Genomic DNA, 22,260 nt, shown 5'->3' on the forward strand with positions numbered 1-22,260 from the left:
CAGGAGGCTAAAACATATGAAGAATGGTTGCAGGAACTCGGTATGTCTAGTTTAATGAAAAGAAGGACTAGGGGAGACATGATAGCAGTGTTCCAATATCTCAGGGGTTGCCACAAAGAAGAGGGAGTCAAACTATTCTCCAAAGCACCTGAGGGTAGAACAAGAAGCAATGGGTGGAAACTGATCAAGGAGAGAAGCAACTTAGAACTAAGGAGAAATTTCCTGACAGTTAGAACAATTAATAAGTGGAACGACTTGCCTGCAGAAGTTGTGAATGCTCCAACACTGGAAATTTTTAAGAAAATGTTGGATAACCATTTGTCTGAAATGGTGTAGTGTCTCCTGCCTGGGCAGGGGATTGGACTAGAAGGCCTCCAAGGTCCCTTCCAACTGTTATTATTATTATAAATTGGATCAAGACCACATGATTTCTGATACAACCTAGTTACAGGCAAAGCTGGAATGGCCTCAGTTTGATCCCAACCATTGGGAACAAGGGCATGGCAGGAAAGGATGGCCCATCTCAATGAGAGCAATCTCCTGGCCTCCTGATGTACTGGATTACAACTGCCATCCCCTCCAGTCACTGGCCACATTGTTGGGGATAATGAGAGCTGGATCTCAAAACATGCTAATTATCAGATATAATACAGACTATACAGACTATAATACAGACACAATATAATATAAAATTGTATTACAATACAACACAATACAATAAAACACGATACAATACAAAACAGAATACAATACAGGCATAAGTAACAGAACATATTCAAAACAGTGTGTTAGAACTTTAAAGCTCTCTACATGGGGCTCCCCTTGAAGGGCACCCGAGGCTCCAACTGGTCCAGAATGTGGCTGCGCGGGTGATAGAGGGAGCCACGAGTGGCTCCCATATAACACCTCTCCTGCGCAGGCTGCACTGGTTGCCGGTGGTCTTCCGGGTGCAATTCAAGGTGCTGGTGACCACCTTCAAAGCGCTCCATGGCTTAGGACCGGGTTATTTACGGGACCGCCTGCTGCCACCGATAGCCTCCCATCGACCTGCGCACTCCCACAGGGAGGGTCTCCTTAGGGTGCCGTCAGCCAAACAATGTCAGCTGGCGACCCCCAGGGGGAGAGCTTTCTCTGTGGGGGCTCCTACCCTCTGGAATGAGCTTCCTCCGGGGTTACGATCACTCCCCGACCTCCGGGCCTTCCAACGCGAGCTCAAGACTCTCTTGTTTCATCATGCAGGGTTGGCCTAATTGTGTTATGGTTTTTAATTGGGATTTTATTATCGTTTTTAATAGTTTTAATGTGAGCCAAAATTTAATTAGATTTTTATAGTGTTTTTAATTTTTATTATGAATATTGTTTTATATTTGGCTGTAAACTGCCCTGAGTCCTTCGGGAGAAGGGCGGTATAGAAATTTAATAAAATAAAATAAATAAATAAAATAAAAGAGCTAATTTTGACAAACTCAGAAAACTCTTGTGAAGGATCCCATGGATGAAAATCTTAAAGAGGAAGCCAACTCAAGAAGCTTGGGAAATTCTGAAAAATGATAATAAAAGCCCAGTCCAGCTCAATACCACTGAAAAAGAAAAACAAGAAATCCAAGAAGAAACCAGCATGGTTGTATAAAGAGCTCTTAGACAAACTGAAAGAAAAAAAGGATAAGTACAAAAAATGAAAAGAGGGACACAGAATTAAGGTAGAATACCAACATATAGCTTGAACCTGCAAAGATTAAGTTAGGAAAGCTAAGGCTCAGAACAAAGTAAGACTTTCAGCAAATAACAAAAATAGTAAAAAAAAGTAATATAGCAATAATATAGCCTGCTATTAAACATTTTCAACATTAAAAAACAAAACACAATTTTTCATTCATTACAGCATGTCCATATCAGTATCAATATCATCCATAACATTCATACTTACATAGGTTCTATTTCTATGGTTCACTATCCTATATTATACAGTTGTTTGAATTATAATATTTACACGCAAATACGATATAATCATAATGTCATCAATATTATATAATTCTTATACAATAATTTTATTCCTATTCTCTAGCCATGTATACCATCTACTCCAAACTTGATAGTACTCAGATTCTTCTCTCTCTTTCAATTCCATAGATAACCTATCCATCTCTGCATACCTTTCTTATTATCATTGCCTCTGAAGGAATATTAGTCTGTTTCCAATTTTGAGCAAAAACAATTCCGGTTGCAGTTAATATATGTAATATTATATATTGAAATTTTTTACCCATTTCCCATCTGAAATGCCCAATAAAAATAGTTCTGGCTTCAGTTCGATCTTTTGTTCAGTAATTTCTTCCAACCATTCCCTTATTTTATGCCAATACTTTCTGGCTTTAGGGCAGGTCCACTACATATGGTAGAAAGTTCTCTGTTTATAACTACATCTCCAGCATTTAGCTGAATGGTTTGGAAACATTTTGCCCAATCTGGCTGTGGGTAAATGCCAATGATAAAACATTTTGTAGAGGTTTTCCTTATAGACTGCTGACATCATTAATTTATAATTTTTCTCCCATAATTTCTCCCAGTGGTCTAATTCAATACTATATCTGAAATTTTTAGCCCAGCTTATCATCATCTCCTTCAGTTTCTTCTTCCATTTTAAATCTTACGAAGAGGTTATATGCTTTGGTAATCATTTTTCTCTGTCCCTAGCAATATTTTATCCAAGTCCAGTTGTTTCCATAGATGCCATACTGTTCTAAATCCTTTTTATATCTTGTCCTGATTTGGAGATAGGGCCCATCAATCAATCTTTATTCCTTGATTCTTTAGTTGCCATTGAGATTTTAATTCTCCTTGTTCATCCAATAGTTCTGTATATCTCACCACCTTATTTAAATCTAATAAGTTTGAGTAAATCATCACTTCTATTGTTGATAACCAATTGGAATTTTCATGTAATGTTTTTTCTTAATTTTTTCCCAGATGCTTATCAAGGCATCTCTCACTAACTCTATGCAAGTTTTTGTGAAGACGCTATGTATGCTGACCAAAACCTTATGCATCTGTAGTAATTAAGAGTTTAACAAGAGTTGGAAGGGACCTTATAGGTCATCTAGTCCAACCCCCCACTCAAGCCCTTTACCGTTTCTGACAAATGGCAGTTCAATCTTTTCTTGAAAGTCTCAAATGATGAAGCTCCCACAACTTCCGAAGGCAAGCTGTTCCATTGGTTGATTGTTTTCACTGTCAGAAAGTTCCTCCTCATTTCTAGGTTGAATCTCTCCTTGGTCAGTTTCCATCCATTATTCCTTTATGGCTTTCAGATGCTTTGGAAAACAGCTTGACCCACTCCTCTCTGTGGCAGCCCTTCAAGTATTGGAAGACAGCTATCATGTCTGCCCTGGTCCTTCTCTTCACTAGACTAGCCATGCCCAGTTCATGAAACCATTCTTCATATGTTTTAGTCTCCAGTCCCCTAATCATCCTGGTTGCTTTTCTCTGCACTTTTTCTAGTCTCAGAATCTTTTTTATAGTGTGGTGACCAAAACTGGATGCAGCATTCTAGATGTGGTCTTACTAGGGCAGGGTTCGGCAACCCGCGGCTCCGGAGCCACAAACAGCTCTTTGGGCCCTCTGCCGCAGCTTCTATCCCATCATGACAGGGATGAATTGTCAACTGTCCCATGAATTGCGAAAGCAATATGTTACTCTCTTTCTTATACAACATAAATAGTAATTACCTTGGGGATTTGTAGTGCCATTTCAAAGTGAGGAGTTTCCATTCCTGTCCCATCACTGGTTGGCCCTGCCCCTCTTATTTCTTTTTTGGACTCCAGCCCGAAGCGGCAAGAAGTGAAGGCTGCCTATTGTGCAAATGTGGCGTGAAGGCATGCACAGGACAGTTTCGCTCCTGCACTCTCCTCCCCACTCCTCCTCTCGTAACCCTCTGGCCGGCTATGTCTGAGCTGGGAGTGTGCGCACACGTGGAGAGACCCTCCTTAAGCTGCCCAGCCCATGCATGCCTTTCCTGAGCTGTGGCACTCACTTGGGGAGGGTCTCCCCATGCGTGTGTATGCTCCTAGCTCAGCCACAGCTGGCCCAGGTGTTCTGAGAGGAGGAGGTGGAAGAGGGTCCCTGGAGAGTGCAGGAACAAAGCTGCCCTGTACCTGCCTTTACGCCACATTTGCACATAAGGCAGCCTTCGCTTCCTGCCACTTCAGGCTGGAGTCCAAAAAAGAAATAAGTGGGGTGGGGCCAACCAGTGATGGGACAGGAATGGAAACTCCTCACTTTGAAATGGCAATACAAATCCCCAAGGTAATTACTCTTTATGTTGTATAAGAGAGAGAGTAACATATTGCTTTCGCAATTCACATGAGTTCCTAATATGCAACTATTACACATCACATGAACTTTTCAATTGTCTCAACAGAGTTAAAGTTACACCCTCAGGAAAGACACATGCATGTTCTCTCTCTCCCTCTGCGCTCACCTAAAGAGCTTCTGGGGGTGGACGATGACACGACAAGGCGATGGCCAGAGCATTAATGCAAGAGAGAAGCCATGTCCTGTTAAGGTCGTCCTAAGCGAACAGCCACCCACCCCACGCACACCTTTGCTGTGCTTTGTTGCTCGCTTAAGGAGTGTCTCCCTGCACATGCGAACGCTCCCGGCTCAGCCACAGGAGGAGGAGGACGGTCACCTGAAGGGAGGGGGGAGACACACACACACACACACACACATATACAGAGAGAGAAAGAAAGAGACATAGAGACACACAGAGTGATACACAGAGAGGGGGTGAGAGAGAGACATAGACACATACAGACATAGAGAGGGGATGAGAGAGGGGAAGAGAGGGAGAGACACAGAGATACAGAAAGAGGAGGGAGAGGGGGAAAGAGATATAGAGAATAGTTTTGTGGCTGGGTAGGTGTGGCTAGGTGGTCATGTGACTGCGTAGGAGTGAGTGACATCGAGTTGGCCACGCTCAGCCAGGTTTTGTGGCTCATGGTGTGTTGTTGTTTTTCTGTAGGAAACAGGTCCAAGTGGCTCTTTGAGTATTTAAGCTTGCCAACCCCTGTACTAGGGTTTTATAGAGTGGTATTAATATCTCCCTTGATCTTGATTGTATCCCTCTGTTAATGCAATTTAGGATTGCATTGGCTTTTTTACCTGCTGCTGCACATTGCTGGCTCATACTTAGCTGATAGTCCACTAAGACTCCAAGATCCCTCTCACAATCACTGCTATTAAGCCTGTTTCCCCCAGTTTATATGTGTGCTTTTGGTTTTTCTTACCTAAGTGTAAGACTTTACTTTTCTCTAGATAATAAATAAACCTTGGTTCACAGCTAAGCTTAAACAACTACGTGATGCCAAAGAAGAAGTCTACAGAAAAGGAGATAAAATGCTCTACAATCAGGCCAGGAATGTATTAGCAAGGGAGATCAGGGCAGCAAAGAGAAGCTACTCTGAAAGCTGAGGAATCAGCTCTCAACAAATGAACCAGCAAATGTGTGGAAAAGCCTGAAAAATAACACTGGCTATAGCAGACCTCCCTCTCTTGCTGAAGGGCTGATGAGCTGAATGTGTTCTACTGTAAGTTTGAGAGGATACCACAGTCAACTATTGCTACTATTTCCATCTCAGATACATCAACAATAGCCAAGTCTCCTACACCTCACTCTGTCCCCCTGCCCCCACCCCTCTGGTGAGCCTACAAAAAGAGATGCAAGATCTATTCCACAGACAAAAGTCTGGAAAAGCACCAGACCAGGAGTGAAATGCTCCTGGTTTGGACCAGATCGCCTGATCTGGTGGTGATGGCAGCGGGTGGTTCAGAGAACCAGTAGCAAAAATCCCTGCCCCTCCCCCATGCCCAGCTGTACTGCGCGATCATCAGAGGTTTTTTTTTATTTTAAAAGCATTTTTCTTTGGCTGAAAAAATGCTTTTAAAGGTTAAAAAAAAAGCTCTGATGATCGCACGACTCAGCTGGGATCGTCAGAGCCTTTTAAAAGCATTTTTTCTACAACCTCTTCAGCTGATAAAAATGCTTTTAAAAGTAAAAAAAAAAAAGGTGGCCATGCCCTCCAAGTCACATTACCTCCCCTCCCAAGCTACGCCCACAGAACCCGTAGTAACAAATTTTACATTTCACCACTGCACCAGACCCAGGCAGGGTAACTTCTTGCTTGAAGTCTGTGCCGATCAACTGGCCCCCATCTTCACCAACATCTTTAATGAATCACTGGAGATATGCTATATCCCTTCTTGCTTCAAACACTCTGCTATCATCCCGGTGTCCAAGAAACCCTCCATTAAGGAGCTGAATGATTGCAGACCAGTTACTTTGACATCTTTAGTTATGAAAACCTTTGAAAGGTTAGTGTTAGCCTACCTGAAAATCATCAGGGATCCGCTGCTTGCAGGTCGCCTATCATGCAAATAGATCAGCAGATGATGCTGTCAATATGGCACTGCACCACATTTTACAACAAGCCGGAATAGCTCAGGCTGTTAAGAAGCCTGTTATTAGAACACAGTAGCCTGCAATTACTGCAGGTTCAAGCCCGGCCCAAGGTTGACTCAGCCTTCCATCCTTTATAAGGTAGGTAAAATGAGGACCCAGATTGTTGGGGGGGCAATAAGTTGACTTTGTAAAAAATATACAAATAGAATGAGACTATTGCCTTATACACTGTAAGCCGCCCTGAGTCTTCGGAGAAGGGCGGGATATAAATGTAAACAAAAAAAAACAACATCTTATAAGGTATGCACAGGGGGAAGCTTTACATCTAGCAGATTGCATGCTGAATAACTTACTGATTCTGATTACAATACCAATCTATGCAAAGAAAAAAATTTAAAACAGTTCCAAACTGGTAAAATTTCATATTATTTCCCATATTCATGCACTAGCGTATATCTTCTTTTCCTCCCCCCAAAAGATAGGTGCATCTTATAGTCCGGAGCATCTTATGCTCTGAAAAATACGGTACTTATAGATGGATTATAAACTTTCAAAAAGATAGGAAGCAGCAAATGAAGCTAGGTAAAATCATATTGAATACCTGTTCAATTAGCACAGGAGCCTCCTAGAGCTTTTGTGCTCTCTCCATTACTCTTTTCTCTATATACCAATGACTGTATCTTGAAGGACCCCTCTGTTAAAATACTGAAGTTTGCAGATGACAACAATCATCTGATGATTGATGATGAGTCTGCATACAAACAGGAGGTAGAACAACAGGACTGTGGTGCAGTCAGAACAATCTAGAGCTAAACACTCTTAAAACTCTAGAGATGATAGTAGATTTTAGGAGAAGTTCTATTCTACTAGCTCAGACTGCCCATGGAGCTGCTTATAAAGTTCTACAGAGGAATTATTGAGTCTGTCATTTGATTTATGATTGTATTTTATGATTTATGATATTTGACTATATTTCACTTTGTTTTCTGTATGTACACTGAGAGCTTATGCACCAAAGAAAAAATCCTTGTGTGTCCAATTACACTTGGCCAATAAAGAATCCTATCCTATCCCACCCTACCCTACCTACCCTTTAGATCAGCAAAATGATGTGGAGATAATATACTTAGATAATATACTTAGATAATATACTCAAGGCATTTGACAAAGTAAACCCTAGCCTACTTGTTGGAAAGCTAGAAAAATGTGGGATAGACAACACTACCACCAGATGGATTCGAAATTGGCTGCCAAACTGCAATCCACATGTAGTCTTCAATGTAACTACATCTACATGGAGGGAAACAAGCAATTGGGTACCCAAGGTTCTGTCTTAGGCCCAGTACTCTTCAATATCTTCATAAACAATTTAGATGAGGGAATAGAAGGGGAACTCATCAAATCTGCAGACAATACCAAGCTGTCAGGAATTGCCAACACTCCAGAACATAAGCTCATCATTCAGATGGATCCTGACAAACTTGAACAAAGTAGACCACAACCTACTTCTTGATAAAGTAAAAAAACGTTGGATAGACAGCATCACGGATTTTTAACTGGCTGACAAACCGTATTCAATATGTGGGACTAAATGGGACTAAATCCACATGGAGAGAGTGGACAGTGAGGTATTCCAGGGTTCTGTTTTAGGCCCAGTACTCTTCAATATTTTCATAAGTGATCTAGATGAGGGAATAGAAGGGGAACTCATCATATTTGTAGATGACACTAAGCTAGCAGGAACGGCCAACATCCCAGAACATAGGCTCAAGTTCCAGAAGAATATCAACAGACATGAATACTGGGACTTATACAACAAAATAAAATTCAGTATGGATAAAAGTAAGATTTTACACTGAGGCAAGAAAAACAAAATGTATACCGTGTTTCCCCAAAAATAGGACATGTCCTGAAAATAAGGCCAAGCCTGATTTTTGGAGTGGGTATAAATATACGCTTTCCCCCGAAAATAAGCCCTAGTGACGGGGTAGGTGTGACCAGCACAGGAGGCAGCCCTTCCCTTCCCTAGTCACCTCAGGGCTTCTCAGCCCATTAATCAGATCAGCTGAGCTGCTCAGGCTGCCATTCACAGCTGATTCGCAGGTGCCGCTCAAGTCACTGCCTCCAGCAAGTGCAGCTGCTTTTGCAGCCAATTGCGGCTGCAAAAGAAACCAGAGGCCAAGCAACGCACCCCAAAGACTTCGCATTCTCTTTACCTAATGGTGACAGTCACAGCAGGCAATTCCATCCACGGAACAGCTGCCTCATGGGTGCCACTCCAGCAGGCACCTCCAGCAAGCATGGCCATTTTTGCCATGGATTGCGGCCACTTCTGCAGCAGGAGGCCAAGCGATCCATCATGAGTCTCCTGCTGTAGAAGTGGCTGCACCCGAGAAGCGCTTTTGGGAGAGAAGGCAAAGGGAACGTAATTGCTTGCAAACTCCCACCCTGCTCCCATCTCTCTGCCAGGCAACTCCCAGAAGCCCCAGATGCCCAAAGCCCACGCCCCCCTGGCTCTCCTTTCCACAGTGCCCGGCTCTTTATCGAGGGGGGTGGAGGAGAAGCAAGATGCATGGAGCAAGACAGAGCTCACTCCTCTTGCCGTCCCTTCTCCCCCTCTCACCGGGCACAGCAGGGCTTCCTGTCCCTGCCCAAATTAGATGCAATTTGGGGGTGGCAGGTGGGGAGGGGTGGGGCTGGGGAGACGTGAGATGTGTCTTACCTGCCTTGTAGCTCCGTCACATGTCTCGCCATTGTCTGCAGGCAAACACGTTGTAAAGTAAAAAAAAAACTTTCAAGTTCAATCAAACTTCTCCAACTTGCGAGAAGTTTGGTTTTACCCTACAACGTGTTCGCCTGCAGACAACGGCGAGACACACAACAGAGCTGCAAGGCAGGTAAGACATACATCTCACATCTCCCCGGCCCCTGGCAAGGGGGGGGAGAAGAGATGGCAAGACGAGCAAGCTCTATCTCGCTCCATGCATCTTGCTTCTCCCCTGTCCCACATGCCACCCCCCTCAATAAAGAGCCGGGTACTGTAGAAAAGGGAGCCAGGCAGGCGCAGGCTTTGGGCATCTGGGGCTGCTGGGGGTTGCCTGACAGAGAGGTGGGAGTGGGATGGGAGTTTGTAGGTGAGGGGGATGGATGGATGGGAGGCGAGCGAGTGCCAAGAACGCCGGGGAGATTCCTACTTTTGGTTGCCCCAGTGAACAACTGACGAGTGGCTGTGTTGTGCTGCCACAGCAGTGCAACACAGCAGGAGCCATGAGGTGGCCACGCTCACTTCCTCCTGAACCCCCAAAATAATAAGAACCCCCCCTCCCCGATAATAAAGCCAAGCCCTTATTTCAAGGTTCAAAAAAAATATAAGACAAGGTCTTATTTTCAGGGAAACACAGTAGGTAGAGAATGGTTTAAACTGTGAGAGGGATCATTTTATTTATTTATTTATTTATTTGATCATATTTATATACCACCCTATCTCCCGAAGGACTCAGGCCGCTTAAAAAACACATAAATACAATATAAAAACAATTAAAAAATTTATTCTAAAAGCCCAATAATTAAAAATATAAGAATAAAACCCAATTTAAAACCCATAAATTTAAAATCATGGAATCCTAGTGGACAACCAGTTAAAACATGAGCCAACAGTGTGCGGCTGCAGCCAAAAAAAACCTAGGCTGCAATAATACAGGGATAAAATCAAGGTCATGTGAAATATTAATACCACTTTACAAAGCCTTAATAAGACCACACTTAGAATACTGCATCCAATTTTGGCCATCACAATATTTTAAAAAATGTTGCAACCCTGGAAAGAGTACAGAGAAGAGCAACAAGGATGATTAGGGGGCTGCAGGCTAACACATATGAAGATCGGTTGCAGGAATTGGGTATGTCTTGTGAAAAGGACTAGGGGAGACATAATAGCAGTATTCCAGTATTTGAGAAGCTGCCACAAAGAGGACGAGGTCAATTTATTTTCCAAAGTCAGAAGGCAAGGCAAGAAACAATGGAGGGAAACTAATCAAGGAGAGAAGCAACCTAGAACTAAGGAGAAATTTCTTAGGTGAGAACAATTAACCAGTGGAATACCTTCAGAAGTTGTGGGTCTCCCATCCCTGGAGGCTTTTCTTAGAAGAGACTGGACAGCCACTTGTTTGAAATGGTATGTGTTAAGTTCGGGCAATGAAGAGGCAGAGACCAGTGAGTGACAACAGCTCTTTAGTTTATTGTGACCCCAGCAAAGACAAACGGCAAAAACCCCTCTTTAAATACTCTTTTGGTTGAGGCTTCAACCAATCAGCAACGTGCAATTTTCCCGCCCAAAATTCCCTCTCAAAGTTCAAAATACATTACACTCCTTCCCTCCCAGAACGCTTTGTACCTCTATTTACATAATATTTGCATGCTATTTCTCTACGTAGTCACGCAGGTAGACAGGGCGTCTCCTAACTCTTTCAGACCTGCTCAGTTCATTCTCTGGGAAAGAGTCGAGCTGGTCGGAGGGACTGTTTGTTCCTCCCAGCTCCTCCTCTAGGCCGTCCGGCCCTGGATTATTGGCTGAGTCGTTCCTGTTGCCTTCAGGAGGAACCGGTTGGCGTCGCTGGACTTCATCGGAATCAGATAAGTCCTCCGCTCGCCTCGGGTTTGAGTCAGCGGCAGATTCAAACAATTGGTAGTCAGGGCCTGGTTGTTTGGTTTCTAGTTTGTTTGGTATACGTTTTCTTAACTGGTCTATGTGGCGTTTCCATACCCGGCCGTCCTCCATGTCTACTACGTATGATTTGGGTCCGGTTATGCCCAGAATTTCCCCCTTTAACCATGTTGGGCCCTCGCTATAGTTGTGTGCCCATACTGGGTCACCCACTGTCATTTCCCTGGTGTTTCCTTGAATACCCTTGTACCTGTCTGGGGTATACGTTGGGTTTAGTCGGTCTAGTGGGCACCTGAGTTTCCTGCCCATTAAGAGTTCGGCTGGGCTGCGGCCAGTTGTTACAGAAAGGGTCCTATGTTGGATGGCCAGGAACGTGTCTATTTTCGTTTGCCAGTCGCCTGGACTTATCCTAGATAGCGCTTCCTTGGTGCTCCGAACGAAATGTTCTGCAAGTCCGTTCGTCGCCGGGTGGAAAGGCGCCGAGAGGACATGTCTGATGCCCTCTCCCGCTAAATACCCCTCAAACTGGTTTGCCGTGAATTGCGGGCCGTTGTCAGAGACTAGGGTGTCAGGCAGACCGTGTGTTACGAATAGATGCCTTAGGACTGTGATTACTGCTTCGGCCATTGTGCTTTTCATGAGGATGATTTCTAACCATTTTGAGTAGGCATCTACTACAATTAAAAAGGTCTGCCCATGGAACGGCCCCGCAAAATCTATGTGAATCCTGGACCATGGCCCCTGGGGTTTCTCCCACTCTCTAACTGGGGCCGTAGGGGGTAGCGACCTTGACTCTTGGCAGGATTGGCATTTCCCTACCGTCGCTGATGTCCTTATCCATTAAGGGCCACCATACATAACTCCTCGCTAAACTCTTCATCCTCACAATCCCTGGGTGGCCTACATGCAACAGTTCCAACACATTTTCGCGTAATTTTTCTGGGATAACTACCCTATCCCCCCATAACAGACACCCCCCTTGAACCAACAGTTCTGATCGTTTTTTCGCAAAGTCTTTGAAACGCTCGCCCGGCGCAGCGGGCCAACCCCTTTGCACCCAACCGATTACAGTCCGTATTGTAATGTCCCTGTAAGATGCCCTAGCCACCTGCTTGGATGTGACTGGGCCAGAGTCCAAAGAGTCAATTAGCAAGACGGGTGTCCCCGGGGTGGGGTCTTCAATTGTCTCTGGTAAAGGGCATCTGCTCAGGCGTCCGCATGCCTAAGTCTTTTCCTGGGCGGTGGAGCAATTTGTAGGAGTATGCCGCTAGGAAAATAGTCCATCGGGTCAGCCTGGGAGAAAGTGCCACGGGTGTTGGGCGGTCACCCGCTAAGAGTCCTAGAAGGGGTCTGTGGTCCGTGACTATCTCGAAATCTCGCCCGAACAAGTATTCGTGGAATTTCTTAACCCCGGAGACTATAGCCAACGCTTCCCTATCTAGCTGGCTGTAGTTCCTTTCCGCAGAGGACATCGTCCAGGAATAATACGCTATAGGGGCTTCTGTTCCATTCGGTAACCTATGGCTGAGCACCGCCCCCACCCCATATGGTGAAGCATCGCAAACTAGCACTAGTGGCAATGTGCCATTGTACTGGATGAGGAGGCTATCGCTGGACAAAAGGTTTTTTACCCCCTCAAATGCCCTAGCCTTTTCTCTGTCCCAGGACCACACAGCTTTCTTTGCTAGCAACTTATGTAGCGGTTCGGCTACTGTTGCTTTATTCTTCAAGAATACCGCATAGAAATTAACAAGCCCCAAGAATGTCTGTAATTCTGTTTTATTTTTGGGGGCTGGGGCCTTTCTAATGGCCCGTACCTTGCTCTCCGTGGGGTGGATCCCTTCCCTGTCTATTCAGTATCCTAGGAATTCTACAGATTTCACCCCAATGTGGCATTTGTTGAGCTTAACTTTAAGCCCAGCAGACCTAAAAATGCCCAACACCTTCCTTAGTTTTACCCCGAGTTCCTCTAAGTTTTCAGCTGATACCAATACATCGTCGAAGTATGGTACCACTCCTGGCAGGCCCTGTAATAATCGCTCCATTAGGTTCTGGAAGAGCCCTGGGGCCACGCTAACTCCGAACTGGAGTCGCATACATTTGAAAGCCCTGCGGTGAGTGACAATTGTCTGCGCCTCAGCTGTGCTGCTATCTACAGGTAGCTGCTGGTAGGCTTGGGCCAAATCGAGTTTGGCGAAGACCTGCCCTTGCCCTAATGAGTGTAGCAAATGTTGCACCACTGGAACGGGGTATGCACTTTTCTGCAATGCTTTGTTAAGCGTTGCTTTGTAGTCAGCGCAAATCCGGACCGATCCGTCCGGTTTGACTGGGGTTACTATGGGTGTCTCCCATTTTGCATGATCGACGGGGACTAGTATTCCCTGGCTTACTAGCTTGTCTAATTCTCGGTCAATTTTGGGGCTTTAGGGCGAATGGAACCCTCCTAGCCTTTAACCGGATGGGGGCGACTTGGGGGTCAAGGTTGAAAGAAATAGGGGTCCCCACGTACTTGCCCAGGCAATCCTTGAAAACATCCTCGAACTCCTTCAGTAGTTCATCTCTGAGGATGACGTCGCTCCTGTGGACCCCGGTCACTCCCATGCCCAAAGCTCGGAACCAGTCCAGCCCTAGCAAGCTCGGTAGAGTTCCGTTTACTATGGTGATTGGCAGGGTCTTTTTGAATTGTCCATATTTGACTTGGACGGATGTGACTCCTCAAACAGGGATCCGATTCCCTTGGTAGTCCTGCACTCTCAGCTTCTGGGTTTGTAGCTGACGTTTTGCGATGGCTGGCAAGTCTCTCACGATGGTGTCCCAGGACATAATTGTGATTGACGACCCAGTGTCTACTTCCATTGGGCACTGCACCCCTTCAATGTAGACTTGGGTAAATATTTTCTTCTCTAGTCGTGTCGATGCGTGGCCCACTCTCACAGTGGTCTGGTTTAACTTCGCGCCCTTTTTAAATGGACCAATCCCGGGCCGCTTTGCTGCTCCCGCGCTCTGATTGGTTGGTTTGAATTTTTGGCGGGAAGGTTGGGGGGCTCGGCAGGCCCGAGCTATGTGTCCTTTTTTTTCACACCGCCGACAAACCGCGTCCTTGAATCTGCAGTTTTGCCGTTGGTGTTGCCCCCCACAACTCACACATTCGTCCCGGTCACCTCTCTCCAGCCTCCCGGTGTGGAACACCTCTTCCTCTTCCTCACCTTCCGATTCGGCCTGGACTTCCTCGCTGTGAACCGGTGTAGTCTTTGTCCCGGCACCCTGCGCGTTTGGCTTTTGCAAAGTCTCCGCCGCCTTGGTGGACATCTCATGAGCTCTGGCTTCGTCCAGGGCTATCGCTAAAGTCAGGTTGCTTTTAGACAGCAGCCGCCTTTGTAGTCTGATGTCCCTGACCCCACAAATGAGTTGTTCGAGTAAGGAATCCTCCAAATCTCTGTACTCACAGTGGTTTGCGACTTTCCTCAACGCGGCCATGTACACGCTTATTGATTCGCCTTCTCGCTGTACCCGTTGCCTCAATTCGAACCGTTGGACGAACTTTGAGGGTACCGGTGCGTAGTGCGCTCGGAGTGTTGTTTGTAGTGTCTGCCACGGTACCTATTGTACCGGCTTTGGCTCTGAGAGTGACTCCGCCGTATCGAAGACCTCTGGACCGCAGTGGCTCAGGAAGTATGCTCGCTTCCGATTGTCCGAGACTCCCTGTAGTTCGTTTGCTTCGAGGAAACACTCAAAGCGAGCCATGTACGACCCCCATTTCTCCTTTGCTGGGTCAAATGGCGCTGGCGGCGTGTAGCTGGACATCGCTATTTTCCGCCTTCAAGAACTGGCTGGGTTTTCCAATTCCTGGTTCCGTCAGCTCTTTTTACGATCTCACTGCCTCAACATCCCACCTTCGTCGCCAATGTTAAGTTCGGGCAATGAAGAGGCAGGAGACCAGTGAGTGACAACAGCTCTTTAGTTTATTGTGACCCCAGCAAAGACAAACGGCAAAAAACCCTCTTTAAATACTCTTTTGGTTGAGGCTTCAACCAATCAGCAACGTGCAATTTTCCCGCCCAAAATTCCCTCTCAAAGTTCAAAATACATTACAGTATGGGTCTCCTGCTCCGGCAGGGCATTGGATTAGATGACCTCCAAGGTCCGTTCCAACTCTGTTATCCTATGTTCTATCAACAAGGCAAGGCAGGTTTAAAGAAGTTTAGTGAATTCTCGATTCATGTTATAGTGACTCCAGTTCAGAAATATTGAAAGTTGAAACCGTGGGGGCTTATACATTCTATTTGAATCTTCAGATTTCTGATGGGTTTCTTGTAAAAATAAAATGTCTGGCAAATCCCTTTTAATCTTAAGCTCCAATCTTCTTCTTTTAATCTGATTCCCTGTACCCTTCACATTCCATGACATTATTTTTATAACTCCCATTTAAAATATAAATTTTTTAATCCTATCCCCGCATCTTCCTTTCTGTGCCCACCACCCGACATTAAACTACCATATTTAACATATAAACAACAATAAGAAAACAGAAAAAAAACAAAAAACAAAACAAACAATAAAGTACAAACAATCTTCTTCCCCCACATCCTCATCGATTTCGCCTCTATAAAGAGAATGGGGAGAGGGGCGTGCCAATGCCGGGCCACTTCTTTTGGGCTGTCTATTTAAATTCATCACTCAAAAAAGATAGCGATGACCGCATTCAGCTTCAGTATTTTCCAAGACTCTTATCTGCTTCTTCTCTTACTGTATCCTCACGACTCTTCTTCTGTTCAACCAACACAGGTGATATTTCTTTCCTCTTTAACCCTTTGAGTCTTGCCCTCCAATAGCCCCTTTTCTTCTTCTGGGATTGATGTTTCCGTATGTTCCACCCATCTGAAGCATTTGATCTTTTATCTCCATTAAATCCTCCATCTCAATCAGTCCAAGCTCCGTAAATATAATAATGCATCTATATCTGGGGTGATTGTACGCATCCTTCCTTTATAAAAAATTCAATTGTTGTGGTGGCCTCCAATTGTATTTAATTCCATTATCTCTCAAAACTTTTGTGATTGGTTTTAAAAAAAATCTCCATGCCCTTTCTTCTCTCGATATATCCGGGAAGACTTGAATAGTCTTCCCTTCAAACTTCAAAGCATCTCCCAACTCTCTCACCTTGGCCATAACTTCCAACTTATCACCAAGATTTGCGAACCTGACAAGCACATTCCTGTTAGAACCATTTTGCCTTCTATATCCAATTCTAAAAACACTTGCCAGGTCTGCTATTGTGAACGTAAGTTGCGTATCCAAATCATTAATCCATTTCAGAACCCGCTGTTTCAATTTATCCTCCTTTTCTTCTGAGATTCCTCTGATAACTAAATTATATTTCCTCATCTCTTCTTCCAAAAGACAGATTCTCTTATCTTGCTGCTCATTTTTATAAAATATTTTACCAATTTGCCGATCTACTTTTACCTCATGCACATGCATCTGCTCCATTTCATCTTTAATCATTATCATTTCCTCTTTTTGTTTTGCAAAGTTTTCATTCATCTCTTGCTTTAAATTCTGCATTTCAGATGTCAGTTTCAATGTCAAATTATCTATACGCTCTGATAGAATGTATATAAAAGGTATGCAAATATATGAAAAAGCATTTGGAACTTCAAAAGCTAGAGGAGTTGCAACACTGATATCAGATAGGGTGTACTTTGAAAAACATAAGGTAATTTTGGATGAAGATGGAAGATATGTAATAATTGTTGGAAATCTTAATGAGGAAAAAGTGACACTTGTTAATTTATATTTACCGAATGAAAAACAAAGAGAATTTCTTGAAAAAATAACAAAAATTTTGGAGAATGAAAGTGTAGGGAAAGTAATTGTGGCTGGGGATTTTAATTTAATCAGAGATAAAATAGATAGTACTAATCCCACCCGCTGTGGAGGAGCAAATAAAATGGGGATTTTAAATATGTGGATGCTTCGAAACGGCGTGGTCGATGTGTGGAGAGAGGTTAAAGGAATTGAGAGAGTATACACTTTTTTCTCTAAGATATATAATACATATTCTAGAATTGATTATATTTTTCTTTCTAAAGATTTGTTGAATAATGTGGATAAGGTAGATGTGGGAATTTTAAAGATTCTGATCATGCAGAAGTTATGGTGGACTTAGATTTTAATTTTGAGAAAAAAAGAAGCTATTGGAGATATGACGAGAAATTGTATAAAAATGAAAAGGATAAAAAATGGATACTTAAAAAACTGGAGGAAAGTTGGAGATTAAATGATAACGGGGAGGTTAAATTTGAAATTGTTTGGGATGCGATGAAAGCGGTGTTTAGAGGAGAGTATTAAATTATCAAGTAGGAAATATAAAAATTATAAAATTAAAATGGAAAGAGATAAAAATCAGATTAAAGAATTGGAAAATCAATTTTGCTTACTAAAGAAAAAAATTCTTCAGGAGCTTAATATGTTAAGAAATAAAATGATAGAAGAAGATACAGAGTTAGTAAAAAGAAATTTGAGATTTTAAATAGGAATTTTTGAATTTAGTAATAGAAATTCTAAATTATTGGCAAAGATGGCGAAAGATAAAAGAGAGAAGAGAGAAATTGGAGTTTTGATAGATGATAGAGGTATAAGATGTTATAAAAAATTAGAGAAATGTGAAGTGGTTAGAAATTTTTTTCAGAATCTATATTCAAAGAAACCAATTAATCGGGGAAAATTGCAAAGCTATTTAGAAAAGTATGTGGTGAAAATTGATCAAACATATAAGGAATTGATGGAAGAAGATATAACACAAGATGAGATTAATGGAATAATACAAAAATTAAAATTAGGGAAAGCTCCAGGTGAGGATGGATTACCTGTTGAGTTTTATAAAGAATTTAAAGAATTAATAATACCAAGATTGCAAAAATTATTTAATGGAATATTACATGGTGGGGAAGTACCTTCGTAATGGAATAGAACGGTGATATCCTAATTCCTAAACCAGATAAAGATTTAGAAAGGATTGAGTCCTATCGGCCCATTTCTTTAATTAATCAGGATGCAAAGATATTTACTGCTATTATAAGTAATAGATTAAATAGATTTATAGATAGATATATAAGTTATAATCAAGTAGGTTTTGTGAAGGGTAGATACATGAGTGATATTGTTAGAAGAGTATTAAATATTATAGATGTAGCTGAATATAATGGTGATAAAATTGGTATAGTATCATTGGATATTTTTAAAGCTTTTGATTCTGTACAATGGGAAACAATTAAAGTAATTGTGGAGGCTTTAGGCTTTGGTAATAAGTTTATACATGTTATTTCAAAATTGTACCAAAAGAGCAGTGCAAGAGTGAAGGTGAATGGAATATTAACTGAAGAGATAAAATTAGAAGCTGGTACGAGACAAGGATGTCCCTGTCCCCAACATTATTTTTATTGGCTATGGAAATATTGACAAAATGATAGAAAAGATGAAGAATTAGAAGGATATAAGGGTATAAGATAAATTTGTATGGATGATACTTTAATTATTTTGAAAATGTAGAGAAAGATCTGAAAAGATATATAAGCATTTGATAGAATTTGAGGAAATGACAGGATTGAAAGTAAATTGGTCAAAGTCAGAATTATTGATGGATAGTAATGGTAATGAGTCTGAGAATATGCAAGAGCAATTTGGGATAAGGATTAAAAACACATTGAAATATTTGGGTATAGTGCTTTCATTTAAGGTTAAAGAATTGAAAAAACTTAATTATGATGTGGTGATTAACGAAATTGAGAAGAAGATAGATAAATATAAAATTTTAAAGTTGTCTTGGTTTGGTAGAATTGCAATGTGTAAGATGATGTTGCTGCCCAAGTTCAACTTTTTATTCGAGATGCTACCACTAAATTTGACAGAGAAAGATATTGAAGGATATCAGAAAAAACTGGATAAATTTTGCAACGGTGGCAAAAGACCTAGATTAGTGAAGAAAATGTGGTATCAAAATCAAAAGGAAGGTGGATTAGGAATCCCCAAATTATTTAATTATTACTGTGCGTATGGTATCCGGATAGTGGTAAAAATACTTAAAGGTGAAGATAACTATTGGAGAGATTTAGAGTTAAGGGATATAGAAATTTGGATCAAGGTGGTTTTTAGATAAAGCAAATTTAAAATGTGTAAGTAGAAGTTATTGGTTAAAGGGATTAAGTAAAATGTGGAACAAATTTGTTAAAATTTTAATTCCGGATATAATCTTTTTGGGGGAGACAACTGGAATTTGGCCGATTAAAATAATATAAAACGTAATGAAGTGATTAAAGAGGAAAATATAGAAATTATTAGAGATTGGATAAAAGTTATGGGAAATGAAAGGAGGAATAAAGAAATTATTGAAAAATTAGGGTTAAGTTGGTTTGAAAAATACAGATAGAAAAATGGACAAAAAAACTAAAGGAAAATTATTCGATAAATAGATGTGAAACTGAATTTGAATATTTAGTATCTCGGATTATGAAAGATGAAATTGGGCTAAAGGGACTCGTTAGTAGGGTTTATAAGATTATAAATTCTGATGAAAAATTACAAAGAGTGATGAGGACAAATTGGGAAAAAGATCTTAATATTGAAATACCAGAGTCAGATTGGAATGTGAATTGGAAGAGTAGAATTATGAGAACTTTATCTATAAGGATTAAAGAACACAATTATAAAGTTGTTTGAAATGGTATTTGACTCAGTAAGATTGTCACAAATGGATAAAAAATTAGTAAAAATGTTGGAGATGTGAGATGGAATTGGGGACTTATGAACATATGTGGTATAATTGTGGTAAGGTTAAGAACTTTTGGCAACAATTGGAGAAAATGATATTTGAAATGATGGGGAAAGTAATAACATTGAGAGTGGAAACTATATTATTGTTGGTAATTAAGGAAATAGAATTAACAAAATATGAAAAAGAATTGATTAGAATTATGATTATAATAGGTAGAATTATAATAGCTAGATATTGGAAACTAGATGTGATTTTTAGAATAGAAGAGTGGAATTCTGAAATGTGGAAATTAGCTTTAAATGATAAAATGACATGTGATATTAAAATTAGAAGTGGTGTGTATAAAGAAGATATTTTCTGGAAGACTTGGAAACCATTTGTGGACTTTGCGCTTGGAACATTGGACGCTTCAGTACCTGTACCTCGAGAACGTGGATTTTGGCAATCATGAGGATATATCCGAAGACCCAAATCTTCCTTTTATGTATAGCACAAGGGTGTAATAATGTATTTTTTTTGTTTGTTTGTTGTAAAAAAAGTAATAAAAAAAAAAAAAAAGAAACCGTGGGGGCTTTAAGCCATTCTTTCCAAGGGGAACAGATTTTCACGACGTTACAAATAGAAATAAAACATTACAAATAAAACATTTTTACTGCGCTGTTCTATTTTCACAAAAAAACTTGGAAGCAGGAAATTGCTAAGCACCTGAAGGGATCCGAAAAGTGTTTCTGAGCCCCTTCGGAACACACCAACCCGTGTCATGATTGTGGGCAACCAACCACCACTTAGAGGCGTCTTTTTTCCCGCAGAAAAATTCAGATTCGGAGCATTGATGCAGCAGGGGGTCGCGGTCTTGGGACAATGTCACCCAGAGGACTTGATCTTGGGACAGTGTCAACGGCAAATGCGAACCACCCCGGCCATCTTCCCTCGCTAGTTCCGCAGCCGGCCAGCAGCACTCCAAGTGCTGGGGCGGCAGAGCCCCTAGCTCAACTGCGAGGATTAGAGGAGCCTGGAAAGGACAGGGACAGGCTGCCCGCGACGCAGCGCCCCAGAGCATCTGCCGCCCGGAGGCTCCGCGGAGCGTCGGGAGGGCTTGACGCCTGCCTCTCCCTTCCGCTCCGAGTCTCAGACCCCGGGAGGCGCGCTCGAGCCCTACCTGCTGAGCGGCAGCTGCGGCGCGCGTGCCGGCAGCCATGGAGGCGGTAAGAAGGAGGGTGCGTGGGGGATGGGCGACCAGCGGGCACCGAACTCTCGCCAACAGCAGCCGCAGAACCATGCTCGCCGCCCATGGCCAGGAGGACGACGGGAACGGGGCGGGGGAGAGTGTAGGGGCCGGCCGGGAGGCAAGGCTCCGTATGAGGGGTGGAGGAAGAGTAGCGGACGTCTTTTATGCAACAACCTCGCTTTCTCTGCGCTGCTTACAAGGGTCTTCGCTTGCTGACCAATGCATTAACAAAATAATAATCCCAGGCGGCTGGGCAGATCTCAGATCCCCGAGTAAAGCTTCCGCTTCTCTCCCTTGTGAGTGAGGAGGTCCCCAGGCGGCCGCTTCTCCCCCTCGCATCTTGCACGCGAGTCCACCAGGAAGTCCAGCCTGCTGGATTTAAGATTCCGGCCCTCGTGGAAAGAGACCTGGATATCCCGATCTTGGAGGCAAATTCTGTCCAGTGTGAATGGGGAGTTATTTGGTTTCTTCTCCAAAACCAATTCCATTCCAGAGCCAAGCTGGGAAAGTTCTCTACCAACAAGGAGACGCTGAATTCTAGTCCTGTCCTAGGCGCTAAGCCAGCAGGACAACTTCAGACAAGACTCCCTTTCTTAGCCCAAGAAGAAGTCAAGGGTCACCTTTTTTTGTAAAACACAGCAAGAAAACTGCAGAGTCTTGTGTGTGAAATTTTTTGTCAATAGCAGACGCACATACAAAAGTCCAGCTAGACTGCTTCTCTCATTTACAGTCCTTCCCTCCTTTTGTCAAGCAATAGCCCTGCTGTTATTACAGGTTTGACATGGAATCTCCCCTCAATTTCTCTGGGACAAACAGGCTCACCTGCTTCTTGGGACTCGAGGCAGGCCTCTTTGCCATGACCTTCCCTCTTCTAGCTTCTTGTGCATCCCCCTCCAGTATGTGACTCCTAAGACAGGCCTGTACTTAAAATGCCTTAGTTCAGTGGTGGTGAACCTTTTACTCACTGAGTGCCAAACAGGTATGCCCTTCGCTTATGCATGGCTCTTCCCCCAGATGCTACGCACACAACCACAACATCTGCACATGTGCACAGCTTTTGCATGCCCCCCTGTGCGCTGTGCGCATAACTACACCATCTGTACATGCGCATGGTTTTTGTACGGCTCCCCATGTGTAAT

At 42.8% G+C, this 22,260-nt stretch overlaps 1 protein-coding gene across 4 annotated transcripts in view; it reads right to left on the reverse strand.

The window, feature by feature from the left end:
* LAP3 (leucine aminopeptidase 3) overlaps positions 1 to 21,207 on the reverse strand; it is an 85,612-nt gene extending 64,405 nt beyond the window's left edge. The window contains exon 1 of one of the 4 annotated variants that reach the window (XM_058193768.1): positions 21,053 to 21,207. In XM_058193768.1, coding sequence (XP_058049751.1) covers positions 21,053 to 21,172 — 120 coding nt within the window. In that variant the 5' untranslated portion in view covers positions 21,173 to 21,207. Of the gene's footprint in view, positions 1 to 4,598; positions 4,816 to 21,052 lie in introns of those variants that run through there. The other 3 variants (XM_058193769.1, XM_058193766.1, XM_058193767.1) reach the window with 3 other exon arrangements.
* Between the last annotated feature and the right edge of the window lie 1,053 nt (positions 21,208 to 22,260).

This window comes from Ahaetulla prasina, chromosome 8 (assembly GCF_028640845.1).
Source record: "Ahaetulla prasina isolate Xishuangbanna chromosome 8, ASM2864084v1, whole genome shotgun sequence".
In the NCBI taxonomy this organism is placed as follows: Eukaryota; Metazoa; Chordata; class Lepidosauria; order Squamata; family Colubridae; genus Ahaetulla; species Ahaetulla prasina.